The sequence below is a fragment of the Sceloporus undulatus genome, chromosome 7, assembly GCF_019175285.1.
Source record: "Sceloporus undulatus isolate JIND9_A2432 ecotype Alabama chromosome 7, SceUnd_v1.1, whole genome shotgun sequence".
In the NCBI taxonomy this organism is placed as follows: domain Eukaryota; kingdom Metazoa; phylum Chordata; class Lepidosauria; order Squamata; family Phrynosomatidae; genus Sceloporus; species Sceloporus undulatus.
In genome coordinates this window covers 6,883,659-6,903,317 of record NC_056528.1, presented here as the reverse complement: position 1 = coordinate 6,903,317, position 19,659 = coordinate 6,883,659, and the positions used below count along the sequence as shown (strand labels likewise).

Sequence of the window (19,659 nt, the reverse complement as noted above, 5' to 3'; positions counted from 1 at the left end):
AGGCACCACTGCTACACACTAAGGCTAATGGAGCGTGCGGTTGCTGCGTGCTCCCGAACCCTATTTTTGGCACCAGCATGCCGCTTCCCACCTGTCTGTCTCAGGCCTAAGGGCTGTACAGACTGTCCCTTTTAGTGCAAGATCAGGGCCGCAGCAATAGCACACCACAGCCGTGATCTGTCCTTTCTGTGCTGCGGAAAGGGCGCTAAAGCCACTGGTGCCGCAGCTTTTCGGTGCCCCTTTGGTGCTGTGTCATCTAGATGCAGTGCCAGAGGAGCACTGAGATGCAGCACGCCATGTGGTGCGGTGCTCAGCGTCACGCCGGCCTGGGGGCGGAGTCAGGGCATGCGTTGTATGGCCGGTCTGTACAGCCTCTTAAGCACTAATGTTATTCAAACATCATAATTCCCATATATCAGTAAATCATAATGCCAATATATAATTATGATAATAGTTGTGACATAAATAGCCCAATTAAAGGGGCTCTGTAGTTTTTGCGGGTTTGTAGGGCTATGAAGATGCCAGCCACAGATGCCGGCGAAACGTCAGGAATAAAGTCTTCTAGAACATGGCCACATAGCCTGAAAAGCGCACAAAAAACTATGGAGGCCAGCCATGAAAGCCTTCAACTTTACAATGGCTCTGTAGTTTATCCAGCCTCATGGCCTGGAACTGCATGTGTCTCAGCCCAGAGTCATTGGACAGAACCCTATTGGGCAGCTACCAATTTGCAACCTACATTTACAGCCATTGCTACAGTAGCCACATATGCATGATCCTACCTAGCCTCTGCTAAACTGTGTGGTCACTGTTGGACTAGGACTCTGGAGACCAGGGTTCAAATCCCCGCTCAGTCATGGAAACTCATTAGCCAAGTCACACTTTCTCAGCCTCAGGGGAAGGCAATGATAAAGCTCCTTGGAACAGATCTTGCCAAGAACATTCCATGATACGTTCACCTTAGGCTCGCCATAAACCAGAAATGACTTGAAGGCTCAGAGCAACAGCAACGACGACAAACCTAAATCCTAGTTCTCCAAACCCCACTTAATGGGCTCAATAGGGGTCCATTCATTCCTACTGATCAAGACGTGGTTGCTTGACATTTCCTAATGTGAGTGAATTCCAGCATGAGGGAGAATTGTGACACGAGTCCTTTTTCTCCTTGTTGGTCAAAGATATCTACAATGGGAATGTCATGCAGACTCTTCTCAACTGCAGATGAATGGGCCCCTTGATCCCAGTGGCTGCTTACCAGTGAGATTTGGCTAGAATCTGTTATGTAACACTGTAGTGACAATCTTATGGAGTACATAATGGTCATACAGGTTGTGCCAACTGACTTTAGCATACCACATAGAGACTGACCCACTAAGGACTGGAGGCAGCTTCTGGCCTCTTAAGATGCGTGTGTCATTTAAACAGCATACCTCCAAAGTGACCCTAAGCAGCTTTATTTTATCCTGTCTGTTCGGGCCTTTGGAAAGCAGGACATAATGGCATGCATCACACACCCAACACGCATTACAATTTGGGTGTGCACTGGGCTCACACCAGTGCGAACCAGTAAAGAAGAGCAGCTTCTCTTTGGAAACCTCCGCCGTGCCCCAACCTGCCTTTGGAAGGATCGTGTCAACAGAAACCTACAACATCATTCCCCATCTCATTTCAAGGCTGCAAATTATTACTTTGCAAATAATTATTTGCAATGAATTAATGACACCTTCAAGTCAAAGCTTGAGGGATGGAAAACTCACACCAACTCTGTAGCATTTTGTTTTGCTAGTAATTTACCGGCTGCATTCCTGTGCACTTACACTGTTCCTTCCACTTCGATTGATACGCCAATTAAAAAATATATGTCAATTAAAAAATATACTTTATACAGGAATATTCCAGAGATGTAACCAACATAAAGCTATATTTGTTTAAACGGCACAGGTCTGCACCTGCATTTCTCACTAGCTCTCCTACACGCTATATCCTTCTCTATTTGCTTCTTCTATATTGCTGTGGCCCCTGGTTCAAATCCCAGTGTACTGTTACACAGAGTTAAACAAAGCTGGATGGGAGATTGGCAACAAATGCCAAGGGCTGTAGGGTATATTTTAGTGGTGAAACCACCTCTCTGTATTCCTTGCCCAAGAAAACCCTATGAAATCCATGGTGTTACAAAAAATTGATAGGAAACTTGAAAGCATATACGAATACACACAGAGGCAATACAATTTCAGCAGGCGTTGCATATCATACCACCAGGTTAAAAAGCAATTCCTGCTGAAATGCCCTCTTTCAGTCTGGCAAACCTAACTGAATCGCATCGATGGGGAAAGACCTCTCTTGGAGATGGCAAGGAACCTACTATTAGAGTAGAACTATTGTTGTTGTGTGCCTTCAAGTCAATCATATGGTGACCCTAAAGCAAACAAGGTTTCCTTGGCAAGATTTGTTCAGAGAGAATTTGGAGTTTATCAGACAAGGGAAATTGGAAGTATAATCCGATGGCAACCTGAACGCAATCATGGGGTTTAACGTTATTGCGTGACAACCCACTACACGCAAATTCAGGCAGTGGGAAGTCAGTCTGAATGCAATCATGGGGTTCACATTATTGCATGATAGACTGCCACACGCAAATTTGGGCAATGGCATGCTATTTTCGGGCAATGGGAAGCCAGTTTGAATGCAATGCGCATTCACGTAATTGCGCTAAACCAGCGACTTTAAGTGAATGCGTTCTGGCCCCACTTTCTTTTCATTCGAATTTAAGAGAAATTCCTCCCATTTGACAAACTCCTTTGACTTTGCTAAGAGAATGTGACTTGCTCAAGATCAGCCAGTGCGTTTCCATGGCTGAGCATGAATTCGAACATTGGTCTCCAGAGTCCTGGTCCAATGCTCCAACTAGTACCCCATGCTGGCTCTCAGAGTAAACTATATGAGGCCACATACACAGAAGCTTCCATCTAAGATCTTCAAGATCTCATGTACAGCTGGTTCTCCACATTTGCGGGTTTAACCTTTGTGGATTTGGTTATGCCCAGAGAAGTGTTTTCTCAAAGAACCTTTAGGTTCTCCGTCACAACTCTATGGTCAACCTCTAGCAGAACTGAGCTGGAGGACTTGGAGAGATTCATTGCTGCAAATAATCAAATGCGCAAAAGCGAAGACCGCAAATGTGGAGGTCCGACTATGTTTTGTTTGGCCATATCGCTGATCCTGCCTGTCGAAAGACTTTCTCTGTGGCTGTTGGCATTATCAGCACATTGCAATGTTCAAAAATAAATAAGACAGGGTTTAACACAGCGTCCAAGCCATAAATCATAAAACAGATGCAGTCGAGAGGCACAGTAAAAAACGACTTGGAACTAAGGCCTTGGTGCCCTTTAAATAGCACAACCTGTTGAAAGGCCGGATTATCCTTCCCAATAGAAAGGGCAATTTTCCTCCTATGATGCAGCTATTGATTTTCAGTGCAGCCAAGAAGGCTTTTCCATTGAGGAACAGAAAGGCAAAAGCGTAGATGATACGGATCAACGTTAACCTCCATTCCTCTGCCTGGACTTAAGCTGGCTCTGAATGGAGACCCAGTGAGAAAAAGGGTTTGCCTCGTTGACTCTTGAACCCCATTCATTTGTTTTTCAGGGCTTTGCCGCAGATTTTGTCACCTGAGCGTCCCAGGATTCAGAAAAGCATGAATGGGTTTTTATGCACACAATGGAACAGAGACGGATCGCGCTCACATTGCAGGGAAAAAGATACCTTTGGCCATTCAGAGACTATGATCTCTGCCACGGCAGCCGAAATACAGCCATGAAATGGAGACTGCTTGGAAGATAGGCATTTTAAAGTGTCACTTGCTTCGAGGGTTGGTACAGATGTCCAAGTCACACTGTCTCAGCCTCAGGATAAAGCAATGGCAAGCCTCCTATGAACAAATCTTGCCAAGAAAACCCCATGATACATTCGCCTTAGGGTCATCACCTTAGGGTCATATCATTGGAAATGACCTGAAGACACACCACAATAAATATAGTTTTCATTTTTAATGTTTTAATGCATTAAAGTATTGTTAATTGTTTTAGTGTGTGACTGTTTAATGGCATAATGCATGCATTCGATTAACTTTTGTAGTGTTTTTAATCTGCGTTGTTTAAAATGTTCAAAGATATAGCCGCGTTAATCTGTAGAATCAGTGTCTGGAGAGATCTTGTAGACTTAATTGGAAGAAAGAAGTTGGTATGCTACCAGTTTCTTTAGAATCATAGAACCATAGAGTTGGAAGAGACTGCAAGGGCCATCCAGTCCAACCCCATTCTGCCATGCAGGAACTCTCAGTCAAAGCATCCCTGACAAATGGCCATCTAGTCTCTGTTTAAAGACCTCCAAGGAAGGAGACTCCACCACTTTTCAAAAAAGTATGTTCCACTGTTGAACATCTCTTACCATCAGGAAGTTCTTCCTAATGTTGAGCTGGAATCTCTTCTCTTATAGTTTGCATCCATTGCTCCATGTCCTATTCTCTGGAGCAGCAGAAATCAAGCTTGCTCCTTCCTCAATATGACACCCCTTCAAATACTTATACAGGGCTATCATATCACCTCTTAACCTTCTCTTTTTCAGGCTAAACATCCCCAGCTCCCTAAGTCTTTCCTCATAGGACAGTGGTTCCCAACCTTTCTAATACAGTTCCTCATGTTGTGGCGACCCCCAACCATACAATTATTTTCATTGCTACGTGCAAATATGTGTTTTCCGATGATCTTGGGTGACCCCTGTGAAAGGGTCGTTCAACCCCCCAAAGGGGTCCCGACCCACAGGTTGGGAACCACTGTCATAGGACATGGTTTCCAGACCCTTCACCATTTTAGTCTCTCTCTTTTGGACATGCTCCAGTTTCTCAAAATCCTTTTTAAATTGTGCTGCCCAGAACTGAACACAGTATTATTCCAGGTGGGGCCTGACCAAAGCAGAATAGAGTGCACTATTGCTTCCCTTGATCTAGACACTATACTTTTATTGATGCAGCCTAGAATTGCATTGGCCTTTTTAGCTGCTGCATCATATTTCTGATTCAGCTTGTGGTCTACAAACACGCCTAGATCCCTTGCGTTTGCACTGCTGTCAAGCAGGTGTCCCTCATCCTATATCTGTGCGTTTCATTTTTACTACCCAACTGTAGCATCCTACACTTCTCCCTGTTGAAATTCATTTTGCTAGTTCGGACCCAGGTTTGCAATCTGTTAGGGTCATTTCAAACCCCGATCCTGGCAAGATACGAATCCAGTTTGTCCCATTTCTGCAAAATCTGTGCTTTGATGCATAAGATTCTCAATTAAATATTTAAACACTGGTGCTACAACAACAACATTAGTGAAAAACTGTCGCCTTGAAACCCCAGCAGCACAAAGCAAGGGACCCGCAACATGAGAGGCCTATAGTTCCCCATTGGAGGCTTCACCAACTTGGCGCTGAGTTTAGCTTGAACCCACTGTCTTTTGGAATGAAGTCAAGCCTCCAAACCACTTGGTTCTAAAGATGAAAAATACACCATGAAAGGAAGATTAAGGAGTATGTATCTTAATAAAATCCATGGACGCTGTGTATGTATGCACTCAGAGAGCACATATGTGTATGCGCATGCGCACTTCCCCCTCTTTCCAGAAGCAAAACTCATAAAACATAATTAACTTTTCTGGAATGTTTCATAACATTGTGTTACCGAAGAAAGACTAACCACTCTCTCAGAATTACAGACATTTCCGTGGTATTATTTGGCCATGGTCATATTCCAAATTAAAACCTGTGGTTTGGAGCGCAATGAATATCATTCCAAACTGGTATGTGGGACCAGTAAATGCGTCCAAGCCAGGAACCAGAGAGTGAGAGAGAAGCTTTGTGCATTAAAATAAAAGGGGCTCCGCTCCCTCCTTTCCCTAAATCTTTACCTTTAAAATAGACTGATCCAAAGTAGAACAGACTCCTTCGCCTTAAACTATTCATTTCATAATAAACCCTTCTCCAAGCCATAGTACATCAGCAAAACGAGACAAAACAGTGACTTGGAAAGTGAACGCACAACTTTTCCTCTACGGAAAATTTGATTTAATCCTTCCACGCTAATGGTAAACAGGCATTAATTAGACAGTAACCATTTAATTAACTGTCAATTCATTAATTCCCAAATGAAATGTTTCAATTGCCGTTCCTCATTTGTTGTTGTTGGTTTAGTAGGTGTCGGTTAAATTGGGAGGGATGACTGGAATGCAGTAATGAAAGAGTAAAACTTATTTCAAAGAGATGAACTGAAAAGAAAGGGAAGGGCAGTAGAATCATATACAGACTATATCCACTTAGTCTGACATCAACACAAGGAAAGAGTTTGGAACAGATCATTAAACAGAGAGTCTATGAACACTTAGAAAGCCGTGCCATACTCACAAAAAGTCAACATGAGTTTCAGAGAAACAAGTCATGCCAGACTAATCTGATCTCCTTTTTTGATAGAATTACCAGCTTCATAGACGAAGGGAATGCTGTGGATATAATATATCTTGATTTCAGTAAGGCCTTTGAAAAGGTCCCCCACCATGGTAGCCTTGCAAACAAGCTTGTAAAATGTGGCCTAGGCAATAAAATGGTTAGGTGGATGATCAGATATACTAGGATGGGAAACACCTGACTTAAGGAGACTCTGTGTGAAAGGGATCTAGGAGTCTAGTAGACCACAAGTTGAACATGAGTCAACAGTGTGATGTGGCCGCTAAAAAGGCCAATGCAATTTTAGGCTGCATCAATAGAAGTATAGTGTCTAGATCAAGGGAAGTCATAGTCCCACTCTATTCTGCTCTGGTCAAGCCCCACCTGGAATATAGGGTCCAATTCTGAGCACCAGAATTCAAGATGTTGACAAGCTGGAGCATGTCCAGAGGAGGGCGACCAAAATAGTGAAAGGCCTGGAAATCATAAAGCCTTATAAGGAGCATCTTAGGGAGCTGGGTATGTTAAGCCCAGAGAAAGGAAGGTTAAGAGGTGACATGATGGTCCTGTATAAGTATTTGAAGGGATGTCATATTGAGGATGGAGCGAGCTTGTTTTCTGCTGCTCCAGAGACTAGGATACAGAGCAATGGATGTATTGCAGACTAGAGGAAAAGAGATTCCACCTTAATATTAGGAAGAACTTCCTGACAGTAAGAGCTGTTTGACTATGGAAGACTCCTTTGGAGTTTGATGGAGTCTTCTCCTTCGGGGGTCTTTAAACAGAGGCTGGATGGCCATCTGTCAATGGGGATGCTTTGATTGTGAGTTCCTACATGGAAGAACGGGGTTGGACTGGATGGCCCTTGGGGTCTATTCCAACACTATGATTCTATGGTTCCTTTTCATTGATGGGGGACACCCATCAATGAACTCATGATTTCACTGTTCCCCAGGTGCAAAATGTTGCTGCCGGGTGTAATGGTCTCTGGTGTCCCCTCTTCTTGCTTCTGTCTGAGTTGGATGTGATCTCCAGAGTTTTGGAAGCTGAAGTTCACCACCCATCAATGTGAATCCTCCCCTTTTAGCAACACAATGGGACTTTTCAGGGAATCCCCTGGCACTTGCCATCTCTGGGGCTGCAGGGAAGTCCCCTTCCCTCCTCCAGCCCTGGCGCAATTCTGGGCATCGTACTCCATAAACATGGGTTCAGATGACACCGGACCCTCAGGCGATTTTCTGTAGCAGATGGCACAAGATTGCTCACCCAGACATTTGAAAACCAAGCAGGTGAGAGGGCTTCCCGGTTTATTCTCTACTGGAATATGCTCCCTTGGAACAGCTTGGAAACATAAGGGAGTTTTGGACTTCTGCATCCAAAAGTCCCCATCCAACATAACCAGTAGGTCTAGGGAGTTTCAATAGTTCCCCTACAGTAACTTCTGCAAAATAAAGGACAAAGTAAAATAAGGAACTGATGCAAAAGAGAGAACTGATGCAGGAAAAGTCTCCTGCGACTTTAAAGAACTTCCACCGACCAAGTTTTGCTTTCCTGGAAAATACATTCCTGGAGAAGACCAGAATGAGATGGAATATTTACCAACGCGGTCCTACTGAATTTGGCTCCCTTGCAGACTTCTGCATCACCTAATTTAATTCATCTGACAAAGGACTTGGCGTAAATATGGCTGCTTCTTTGCAATTCCCAAGAAGCCATGATATCTTCCCTTTGGCTTGGGTTTCCGGAGCATTCATGACTTTAGATGCCTGTTGGCATTCTTGCAGACTGAATACATAAGGCGAAAGGAATTCAAAGGGGCTTCTACCCTCCCTCTGAACCCAACCCAATGTGTTCTTACAAAGCCCCCCCCCCCCCCCCCCTCCCCCCATAGCCCCTACGTTTACATTGTGAGTGGTAATACAGTATGACACAAGCTTGCCCAGGCTTGAAAAACCAGCCCTCCGGCTCAGAAGGCAAGAACCCAGTTGCTGAGTTCATCCGAGGACCTGGGAGCAATGTACTTCTGAATGCAAATCCCTGCCTTTGGTCAAAGCTTCAGCCAAACTTTGCTCCTCCAGGTGTTTTGGACTTCAACTCCCAGAAGCCCCAGCCGGCTTGACCAACCGTCAGGGATTCTGGGGGCTGAAGTCCAAAACATCTGGAGGACCAAAGTTTTGGAGTCGCTGTCTAGCCTCAAGCTGTATATCTTTATACTCCAAATACAAACCCATTGGGAACGAATTTAACTTAACGTATAAACAAGAGAATTCTGCTTCGATTGGATGCTAAAATGTCAGAAACATGTCCTCCGGTCCGGACAACTAAGGTCAAAATGGCACTACACTGTTATACATTTATTGTTCCACTTTAATGACTATGGCTGCCTCCTGGGAAATCCTTGAACTACAAACCCCAGAATTCCACAGGAGGAACTGTGCTTGCATTGCCTTGCTCACGCTGCCTGCCTCCTTTCTTTGGATGCCTAAACTATTTCTGAATTGCCGCAGGCTAGAATTGCTGCATCCTTTTTGAATTGCGGTGCCCAGAACTGGACGCAGTATTATTCGAAGTGAGGCCTGACCAAAGCAGAATCAAGTGGCGCTATGACTTTCCTCAGTCTAGACACTATACTTGATACAGCCTAGAATCGCATTGGCCTTTTTAGCTGTCGCATCGCACTGTTGACTCATGTTCAGCTTGTGGTCTACAGTACTTGGACTCCTAGATCCCTTTCCCATGTAGTCGCATTCAGACAGGTGTCTCCCATCCTTTATCTATGCATTTCATTTTTCCACCCTAAGTGCAGTACCTTACATTTCTCCGTGTTGAATTTCATTTTGTTAGCTTTGGCCCAGCTTTCTAGTCTATTCAGGTCATTTTGAATTTTGATCCTGTCCTCTGGAGTATATTAAGGTCATTTTGAATTTTGATCCTGTTCTCCTAATTTGGTGTCATCTGCAAATTTGATATGCCTTCTGGTCTATCATCCAAATCACTGATAAAGATATTGAATATATTTCTTCTAAACCAGAACGGACTTTTTGTCCTGCCAGATAATGGTCTTAGACCTTGGAGAAATGTCTGACAATGTAGCTGTCAAAGCTCTGAGCGACAAAAGGATTCCTCCACCACCTCTTCGCTTTCCAGGGGATTTGCAGAGGCCACTGAAGCTGAGCAACACAATTCCTCACTTTGTCTGGCTGCTGGATCATCCACATCGCAACGATTTCTCGATGGGAGTGAGGCCAACCAGCATCAAAGGTACGGCATTTGGAAAGGGAAGGATCACACCTCTTTCCCGTAAACATGTATCCCATCTCAGATCCGAGGCGGTTTGGGTGGGTCGGCTGGCAGCCGCTCTTCATTCTTGAGGCCCATTAATCTCTAGCCTAACACACTAAACATCCCTGATAAATCTATCACTGAGTGATTGAGGCACATGTCCCCGAAGCCAACCACAGAGAAGTGATATGACTTGCAAAATCTCACACCCAATTTCCAGTCTGCAGGCATTTAACTGGCAAACAAGGCCCTAGAGACATCCAGAGAGGGCTGTTCCACCCCAATCCCAAGAGCAAGCAATGAATCAGAGTCATAAAGCTGGGAGAGACCTCAAGGGCCAGCCAGTCCAACTTTATTATGCCATGCAGGAATCAAAGCCCGCCAGAGCCGCTGCTAAGAACCTGTCTCTTTGGGGGGCTACAGTGTCCTAAGGAGGTGGGCATAAGTGGCAGCGACAGTGGCAGAAACATGAAGGACTCCGTTTGCCACCCCCAGTGCCACTTCTGATAGTTTGTCTCTTTGGCGGGCTACAATGCCCTGAAGATACATGCATTAGCAGCAGTGGTGGTGGCAGAAATGTGCCACTCCTTCTGCCATCTCTTTGGAGGTCTGCGGTGGCCAAAGAAACAGTTTCATTCAATGGTTATTATTTTGTTGGGGAGGATGTTTAATAAAAATGATATACACCAGGTGTCAAATATGCCAGGTACACTACTGCATGGAAGTTAAGGGCTAATGCCCCCTCCAAGTCATGACTCACAGAAGACTGGCATTGGGAAGTGGTACCTACGTACATAGTAAGTAGGTGCTGGATATTCCTTGGGAACAGCAAAGCTCTCAACTGAAGCAAAAGATGGGTGGCCTGTTCTATCTATCCACGCTCAGAGTTTAGTGGACTGGCTGGAGGTACTGGAAAATCCATTTAATCTGTTTATTTATTGCACAATCTCCCCTGGAATCAATGTTGATAGAAGATGGCATATAAATAAATGAAAGTGAGGTGGTCCTACGATCTGGTGGCGATCCTGGAACATGTGAGGCTCAAGTACAACGGTGCCCTCTCAAAGAGTACAAACATGACAATGAAACTGAATTATGAATTCAGTGAATGTTACAAGGCAAAGAGGCAGCATGGCGAAATGGTTTGAGCACTGGGACTATGACTCTGGAGAGCAGTGTTCGAATCTCGGCTCGGCCATGGAAACCCACCAGCCTCCGAGGATGGCAATGGCAAACCCCCTCTGAAGAAGCGTGCCGAGAAAACCCTTAGGGTCGCCACAAGTTGGGAACAATTTTAAGACACACAACAACAACAACAAACATAGTCTAATGGTAAAGTGGAATAGGTGGCCATTTCTTAAACATAGCCGCATGCATGCATAGGTACACACAACCAAACACAACTTTCTTTTCTGCCCCACGGCACTAAACCAGCCACTTCGTGATGTATTTATTCTCAGCACAAAAAGGGGGGAAAGAAGAGGTTCCAGTCTGTTTAGCAATGGCATTTTGATGCCGGAGATTAGCAGTCTTGGCAATCCTCTAACTGTGCCACGCTGAAGCTAACAGGGGCTTTGGAGGTCTCAAATCCAAACAAAGAGGACAGGAAATCTAATGCATGCCAGTTTGCAAGCTGTGTGCCATAGCGGATTCCCAGACAGATGCCCAATCTCCCCCTCCTTCAAACACACACAAGGAAGACATTAAATGGTAACTAGATAAGCAGAGGTCTCTCTCACACATGCCCAGAGTCTCCAAGTATGTGACATAAATCTACTTGAAACCTGAAGTTTAATTTTCACTTGCTAAGATGGTGACCCTCCCAATATTATGAACAGATGCTGAAATAAGACATCACTTCCAACACTGGAAAGTGGCCCTTGCCCACAAAAGGAACTGATGTATGGTGGAGACCCTCCTAATTTGAATGGCATTGCTCCCCAAAAATGTGAATTTGGATACAGTCAGGCCATTATGTACAGGTGACCTTTAAGCAAGTCACACACTCTCAGCTTCAGGAAAAGGCCATGGCAAACCTCCTCTGAACAAATCTTAATAATTAATAATAATTTGTTTTATTTATATACCGCTATTCCAAAGACCATAGCGGTGAACAGCAATTAAGCTAATTAGCAAGTAAGCTAATTTGCCCCCAACAGTCTGGGTACTCATTTTAGCTCCCTCCTCGGAAGGATGCAAGCCTGAGTCGAGCTTGGGCCCTTTTGCTGGTCTTGAACTCGCAACCTTGTGGTTTCGAGTGAATGGCTGCAGTACAGGCATTTACCCACTGCGCCAAATCTTGCCAAGAAAACCCCCAAAATAGGTTTTTCTTAGGGTCGCCATAAGTCAGAAACTACTTGAAGGCACACAACACACACACACCCTTTTTCTCCAAAGGTGCATCTGCACCAGCAATTCTCAAATTCTGGCTTTCCAAGTCTTTTGGGCTACAGTTTCGAAAAGTCTTTACCATCTTAGCCAATAGTCTTGGATTCTGGGAGCCAGGGACGTAGCCAAGGGGGGGGGGTTCTTGGGGTCCGGACCCCCCCCTTCCATTAGAAAAATGAATGGTACGTGCTGCTGTGCCGCCGCACCCAAGCCCCATTATAATGGTAGCACTTAGTCTGGACACCCCCCCTCTCAAAATCCTGGCTACGTCCCTGTGGGAGCAGAGACCCAAAATGCCAGAGTTTTGGGATCGCTGATCTATATTGTAGGAATAAGGCAGCTTGATCCTACTTTTACTGCCATGGCAGTAAATAGAGAGTAAAAGTGTTTAATATCCACCCCCAGCGCATATAGTTTTAAAGCCTGGAACGGACCCAAGTGCCTGTTTGTGTTTGACGGTTCCAACAGAAACCAAACTCAGGAGGAAGAAATTAAATCCGAAACACATGGAAGCCAGTGGAGTGACAGGTTTGCTGATGCCGCTCTTTAATGCGTGCGCTTTGTGATCACTGGCCTAAGACCAGCGCCAGGGACCGTTTCCACAGCTGCCCGCTGCGGCCGGAGTCTGAATCGAGGGAGTGCAGACAGATCCGGAGGGGAGCCAGGCAGCTTTGGCGGAGAGTCGGTGATCTTTGGTCACAAGCTAAGAAGCGCTTCCAGTTTTTTTGTTTCCCAATCATCTGGGGATTTCTCAGAAGCCTTTGTTCTCCACTGCGAAAGGGACTTGGCTTGCTTTCCCCCCTTTCTTTAATGTCATCTTGCCAACTTGGGAGCTTTTAAGGGATAAAAAGGGCAAGGTTGCACTCTAGGTAAGGGACTGCTAGGGTCATCATTCAGTGGCAGACCACTTGTTTTGCAGACAGAAGGTCCTTAGAGTTCAACCTCTGGCCTCTCCAGGGTCCAGTAGCTGGAGATGAGAAAGACGTAAACCCAAGAGTTCAGAAAGCGACTGTGTTTTGTTTCATTTCATAGAATCATAGAGTTGGAAGAGACCCCAAGGGCCATCCAGTCCAACCCTCTGCCATGTAGGAACTCTCAGTCAAAGCATCCCGACAAATGACCACCCAGCCTCTGTTTAAAGTCCTCCAAAGAAGAAGACTCCATCATTCTCCAAGGCAGCGTCTTCCACTGTCGAACAGCCCTTACTGTCAGGAAGGTCCTCCTATGTTGGGTGGGTTGCCATTGCCTTCCTCAGAGGCTGAGAGAGTGTGGCTTGCCCAAGGTTGTCCAATGGGTTTCGATGGCCAAGCCCAGAGTTGAACCCTGCTCTCCAGAGTCATGATCCAATGCTCAAACCACTACACCATGTTTGTGTCACTTTTACTCATTCGCTCAAGGCCGACATATGTTTGTGTTGCGTTTCTGCACTGCAGAATATTCAGTGCTGAGGAATCCACGGCCCTTGCGGTCTCTTCCAACTCTTTGATTCTACATAGTATGTGGTGGCACCACAGCTCTCCGACTTAGAAAGCTGCATATCTCACAAAACTACAAATCCCAGGATCCCATAGCATTGAGCCATGGTTGTTAAAGTGGTGTACAACTGTGTTATTTTTGCAATGCAGGTCAGGCCTTGCTGCTGCTTCCCACTTTGCCAAATATTGCTCTCTTTTCTAATGATTAATGTTGTCTCATGATATATGCAAAGCATGATAGCTTCGGTCGACAGTTGTTCTTGGACCCATTTATTGGCCTTTTTTGGCAATTCATGGTATCTGCAGAATTCTCCTCCAGTACCATGTTTCAAATGAGTTCATTTTTGCCCCAGTATCTGCTTTCTTCACTGTGTAGCTGTCACAACCATCCATAGAAATGGGGAAGGCGGTGGCATGGACAATCCTGATATTCAAAGATACATCTTGACATTTCAGGATCTTGTCCTGATCCTTCATAGTTGCCCTTCCAAGTCCAAGTCTTCTTCTGATTTCATAGACATCCAGTAGTGGCAAATCATGTTCTGGCCATTATGAGCACCCCCTACCATACCATATCAAAACCCATAATTTTGGACACCAAACCTGCCCTCGACTTATACATGAGGTTGATCTACAGTTGAGTATATATAGTATATGTTGCACTTAGCAAAGGGATATTACAGCAACTTTGAGACTAACTGAAAGACAGAAGTTGTCAGCCTGCGCTTTTGTAGACCTGAGCCTACTTGATCTCATGCATTCGGGCCTCATCCCTGCTTACAAATAAACCGCTTTGCGATCCGAATCAATGGATTATTTCGTGGTTCCCACTACATTTGCTCCAATTGCATTTTCTTGTTACCCTAAGGAGGAGGAAGGGAGAACAAAGAGAGGAGCATCAATGTGCAGATTTTGGGGAGTAAAGCATTCTTTTGCACAGCATCCAGAAAAACAAAACACTTCCCCCTGGGAAGTTTGGGTCAATACATTCCAAAGCCCCGCTGCCATCCCTGCGAGGCTGTTTGCTTAAGAAGAACTTCAAACAAGGGGTCTCCAAAAAGCTCGGCATTCAGCATTCGGGTGTCACTGAAAGTGTGACAAGGGTCATCCATCAAGCTGGAGGGTGCAAAGTTGTGGTCTTTGAACCCACAGGTTTGAGACCCCCGCGTTCGCTCAACAAAGCGGTGGATTCGAAACCTCGTCCCCTGCTCCTGTCTCTTTCTATGATCCCTACACACTGAGTCAAGGCGGACACAGTGCCCCTTAACTTCATGCCTTCAGAAGACGACTAGATCATTTTGATTCCAGGTTGAACCAACATTTTATCTTTGTGTAGCAGGGCAAAATAATGCTGTACCACCAGAGTCACAGTATGCACACTATGCTCAACATTTGTTATAATTGTAAAGGACCATAATGCAAGGTGACCAGACTCATCTTCCTTTTCCAAGGCATGTCCCACATTTCAACCTCCTGTCCAGGTGGAATTCCAAAATGTCGTCCATTTTGAGCATGACCAAGAAGCATGAATTTACAATTACATGAGAGTTCTGAGCTTTTACATGGCAATGGCCTATTTAGTTATTTCTTAGCATCCCACATTTTATTGTGCCTTCTCCTCCTTTGGGGTTAGGACATCTGGTCACCCTGCCATAATAGTTCAGTGGTTGACCTTAGGCAAGTCACACTCTCTCAGCCTCAGGAGAAGGCAATGGCAAACCCCCGCTGAACAAATCTTGACAAGAAAACTTAGGGTCGCTGTAAGTTGGAAATGACTTGAAGGCACACAGCAACAAACAACAACCACAACAGCTCAGAAACAGAGCATCTTGCTGTACATGCACAAGGTCCCAGGCACCATTCCCAGCGCATCAGGTTAAAATTGGTTGGGTACCATGGGATACAAAGACCCTTCGCCAAGAACCTTCGGTCTGTCCACACTGTGCAAAATGGTAGCATCACTATTTCACTTTAATGGCTATGGTTCAGTCCTATGGGATCTTAGGATTTGGAGTTTAGGGAGGGGTACTTAGCATTTTCAGCTAGGAAGTGCTAGTGTCTCACCAAACTACAAGCCATAGGATTCCATGACAGTAAAAGTGGACAACAACACAACAACAACAACATGTTTGTGCTTGATGACTCCTGGCCTCATTCCCACTACCTTTTAAACCGGATCATGATTTGGTACGAACCGGTTTAAAAGAGCATGGTTCCCACTGAATTCAAATTGCTGAAGCGATTCTGAAAGAGGTGGCATGCATTTGATCCATTTAACCCACGCTGGCTTTTTCCGCTCCTTTTATGCAAAATTGATTTATTGCAAGTGGGAACCAGAACCGAATTGGATTCGATTTCAGAATTCGGTTTAAAACAAAACACTTCAGCGCAAATGGGAACTGGATGCGGATCAGAATCGGTTTATTATGACATGCAGTAAAGCGGATGGATGTCCGATGTGGGAACCGATTCTATATAAACCAATTCATATCCCAACATGAACCGCAAGTGGGTTATCTGCTTCAGGAACTGGTTTAAATAGAACCGGTTTATTTGTGAATGGGAACCACAAGTGGGTTATTTTGATTCGATTCCATGCCAGAAAATGCGATTGGGGCAAATGTAGTGGGAACTGTGATCCGATGTCGAATCGATCCATCGATTCGGATCGGAAACCGATTTCTGTGTAACTAGGAATGAGGTCTTGGGTTCTCTTCCAACTCACAACAGACCAATCATCCCAAGTGTGATCTGATGATGATGATGATGATGATGATGATGATGATGATTACCATCAATTTATGGGGAGAGGTGGGAAATAAATAAATATTATTTATTACATATGATTAATATTGTTGTTGATGTTGTTACATTTATTTATAATGCCCTTTTCACTCACAGGGGTGGTACATTCGAACATAGGCAACCAAAAACGAACGCTAAAACACAACACTACAAAATGCCAAAACACTACAATAACACACTGTGGTCTTTGGCGTACAGGTTTTTCAGATCCTCCGTTGGCAGAAGGATACCTATTGTAATGCAAAGTCCAACGAAACCATATGTTTCCAAATGCTTCCAAGTGCTCTCTATACATGCAACCCGTGGTCTCCGCTCTCTCTTTTTCCCTAGCACAACCCAAAGCACTGCAAGAGCCATATCCCTTTCATCGCACATCTAGCTTTTCCAAGCAGAGCTGTTTAACAAGAAGGGGAGGGAATAGAGGGGATCGCAAGTTTGGATCAAAGGTACAGGTCAGATTGAGGTTGGCGCATGGGTCGCGCATGTGAGCCAATCTTTATTGCATAGCCACTACTCATGCCTTGGATGGACCAAAGTGTAGCATGGATGGTTCATTTCCCTCCAGTGACACGAAACCTTTCAGAGTTCAACAGACTAATCCCTGTCTAGGGACTTCTAGGGAAATTAAAATGGGGCTCAAAAGCTGGAGGGAGATATGGGCAACGTGGCGCATTTTGCACGTCTCAATAGCCTTAAGAACTCTGGAGAGATTTGCCACCCAATAAAATATATATGGAGATGGCAAGAATACAAAACATTTGAAGGTTTGAATTCCTGAATGCTAAGATTATTTTCTGCTCGCTGGGTTGCTTTGGCATATGTTGTTATTGTTGTGTGCCTTCAAGTCATATCCAGCTTATGGCAACCCTAAGGCAAACCTGTCGTGGAGTTTTCTGGACAAGATTTGGATGTATAGACATGAAATTTTAATGTAACAAATTGAAGACAATGCATAGTTTCTCTTTAAGGTGGATGGTTGCATTTCAAGACAATGCATAGTTTGTTTTTAAGGTACATGGCTGCATTTCAAGGCAATGCATAGTCTGCCTTTAAGGTAGATGGTTGCATTTCAAGGCAATGCATAGTTTGTCTTTAAGGTAGATGGTTGCGTTTCAAGGGTATTTCCTTGGCAAACAAGCCACTGTTTTAACTCTGGATCCTATTAGTTGTACCAACTAAAGGAGACCTATTGAATTAATTGACAAGTGACAAAACAAAACTTATGATTTAAATATAAATTTATGATTGATCCAATGGGTCACCTCCGGTTGGGGCTACAAATAGGATCCAGAGAGGTTTGCAACCCCAAAATTTGATGTAGGGAGACAAAAATATTAAACTTCCATTCCCTCCTATCTCTCTCTCTCTCTCTCTCTCTCTCTCTCTCTGCGCACACACACACATCTCACAAACACACAACCCTCCTGAGAGCACTCAGATTTCCCTGCGTCTTCTATTTACATAACAAAAACCATGAGTTGCATTCATGGAGCTATCATAACCTCAGGTTTAGTTTGGCGCTCACTTGCTAAACTTTAATAAAGCATGAATCCAGGCAAAGGGCATAAATGGCCGCTTTGTAAAGGAGCCACATGGTAGATTGCATCTCAGTTTACTTCAGTTCATTTCTTTCTCTAGATGCAAAGGCGATAATTTGCTCCTCTCAATATTTTCTACTTCTGAGTGTGAACGCTGGCCAGTGAAGAAAGCTGGCAGGAAAAGAATCAACTCATTTGAAAGATGTTGATGGAAGAGATACCATGGACGGACAAGACGACAAATCAATGGGTAGACTAGGATTTGGCGTGTGCGCAAGACAGTGTGGCATAGTGGTTTGAGTGCTGGAGTACAACTCTGGAGACCAGGGTTCGATTTCCAGCTCAGCCATGAAACCCATTGGATCTTTTGGGCAGGTCACACTCTCTCAGCCTCAGGGGAAGGCAATAGCAAACCTCCTCTGAACAAACCTTGCCAAGAAAACGCCATGGGAGCTGGGGATGTTTAGTCTGGAGAAGAGGAGGTTAAGAGGTGATATGATAGCCCTGTTTAAATATTTGAAGGGATGGCATATTGAGGAGGGAGCAAGCTTGTTTTCTGCTGCTCCAGAGAATAGGATGCAAAACCATGGGTGCAAGCTCCAGGAAAAGAGATTCCACCTCAACATTAGGAGCAACATCCTGACAGTAAGGGCTGTTTGACAGTGGAACACTCTCCATTGGAGTGTAGTGGAGTCTCCTTCTTTGGAGGTCTTTAAACAGGACCTGGATGGCCATCTGTCAATGGGGATGCTTTGATTGAAAGTTCCTGCATGGCAGAATGGGATTGGACTGGATGGCCCTTGGCATCTCTTCCAACTCTATGATTCTATGATTCCAGCCCATCCCTAGACTGTGACTCATCATGTCACATCACAACCCATTGTGATGGATTTCTTTTCACCCCAAGATGTGGTTGGCTTGGTATGCTCTGGAGATCTTTGGAATGTATCACAACAGACTGGTGAATAAGGGCTTCCATGAGTAACAGCTGAGCAATATGGCTATGTGAGCAATCTTTTTTTCCTATATTGTTGTCTGCCCTGATGCACCGAGGAGAGATCTTTTAGTGCTGTGGCTGCTAAGGTGCATTACCTTGCTTTGCAATTGCACTGCATGCTAACCTGAATCACGTTCCCTGGGTCTGATCTGTCCCCAAGCTAAGAGGAGACCATAGACATTATGGAGGAAATACCTTGAAAGAGTCATAGACTTCCATTCTAGGTCTTCCCACTCCAGAAGACATTATTTTGCTGGACTCTTTGGATCCCAAAGACTTGTTTTAGGAATAGCCTCTGACCTTCTCTTGGCCTTATCTGCATGGGCCAAATAAACCAGCCTTTCCTTAACAATGTGACTCAATGTGTCATGAGACTCTTTCTTGCAAAGGGCACAAACATTTTGGAAGTATTCTTTAGGTCTCTAGTGAACAAGACACACTGGTCATTTGGACTAATTTCAGGTAACTGAATGGACTGCCATTACCTTCGCATGCCTTTCCATCATCCTTTAGCTTCAGTCCGTCTGGGCATTTGCAGTAGAAACTCCCGATGGTGTTGCAGCATTCAGATTCGCACCCTGCGTTCCCAGTTTCACATTCATTCACATCTATGAGATGAAGGGGAGAAAATGACAATCAGAGAAGTTTCATAAACTTCATATTTCATAAAGGAAAGGGCGCATTTTACCACATG

General features: G+C 44.6%; 1 protein-coding gene across 3 annotated transcripts in view; it reads right to left on the bottom strand.

Moving 5' to 3' along the window:
• MEGF6 (multiple EGF like domains 6) overlaps positions 1-19,659 on the bottom strand; it is a 136,577-nt gene that overhangs the window by 65,830 nt on the left and 51,088 nt on the right. For all 3 annotated transcript variants that reach the window (XM_042478729.1, XM_042478727.1, XM_042478730.1), the window contains exon 5: positions 19,451-19,573. In XM_042478729.1, coding sequence (XP_042334663.1) covers positions 19,451-19,573 — 123 coding nt within the window. The remainder of the gene's footprint in view (positions 1-19,450; positions 19,574-19,659) is intronic.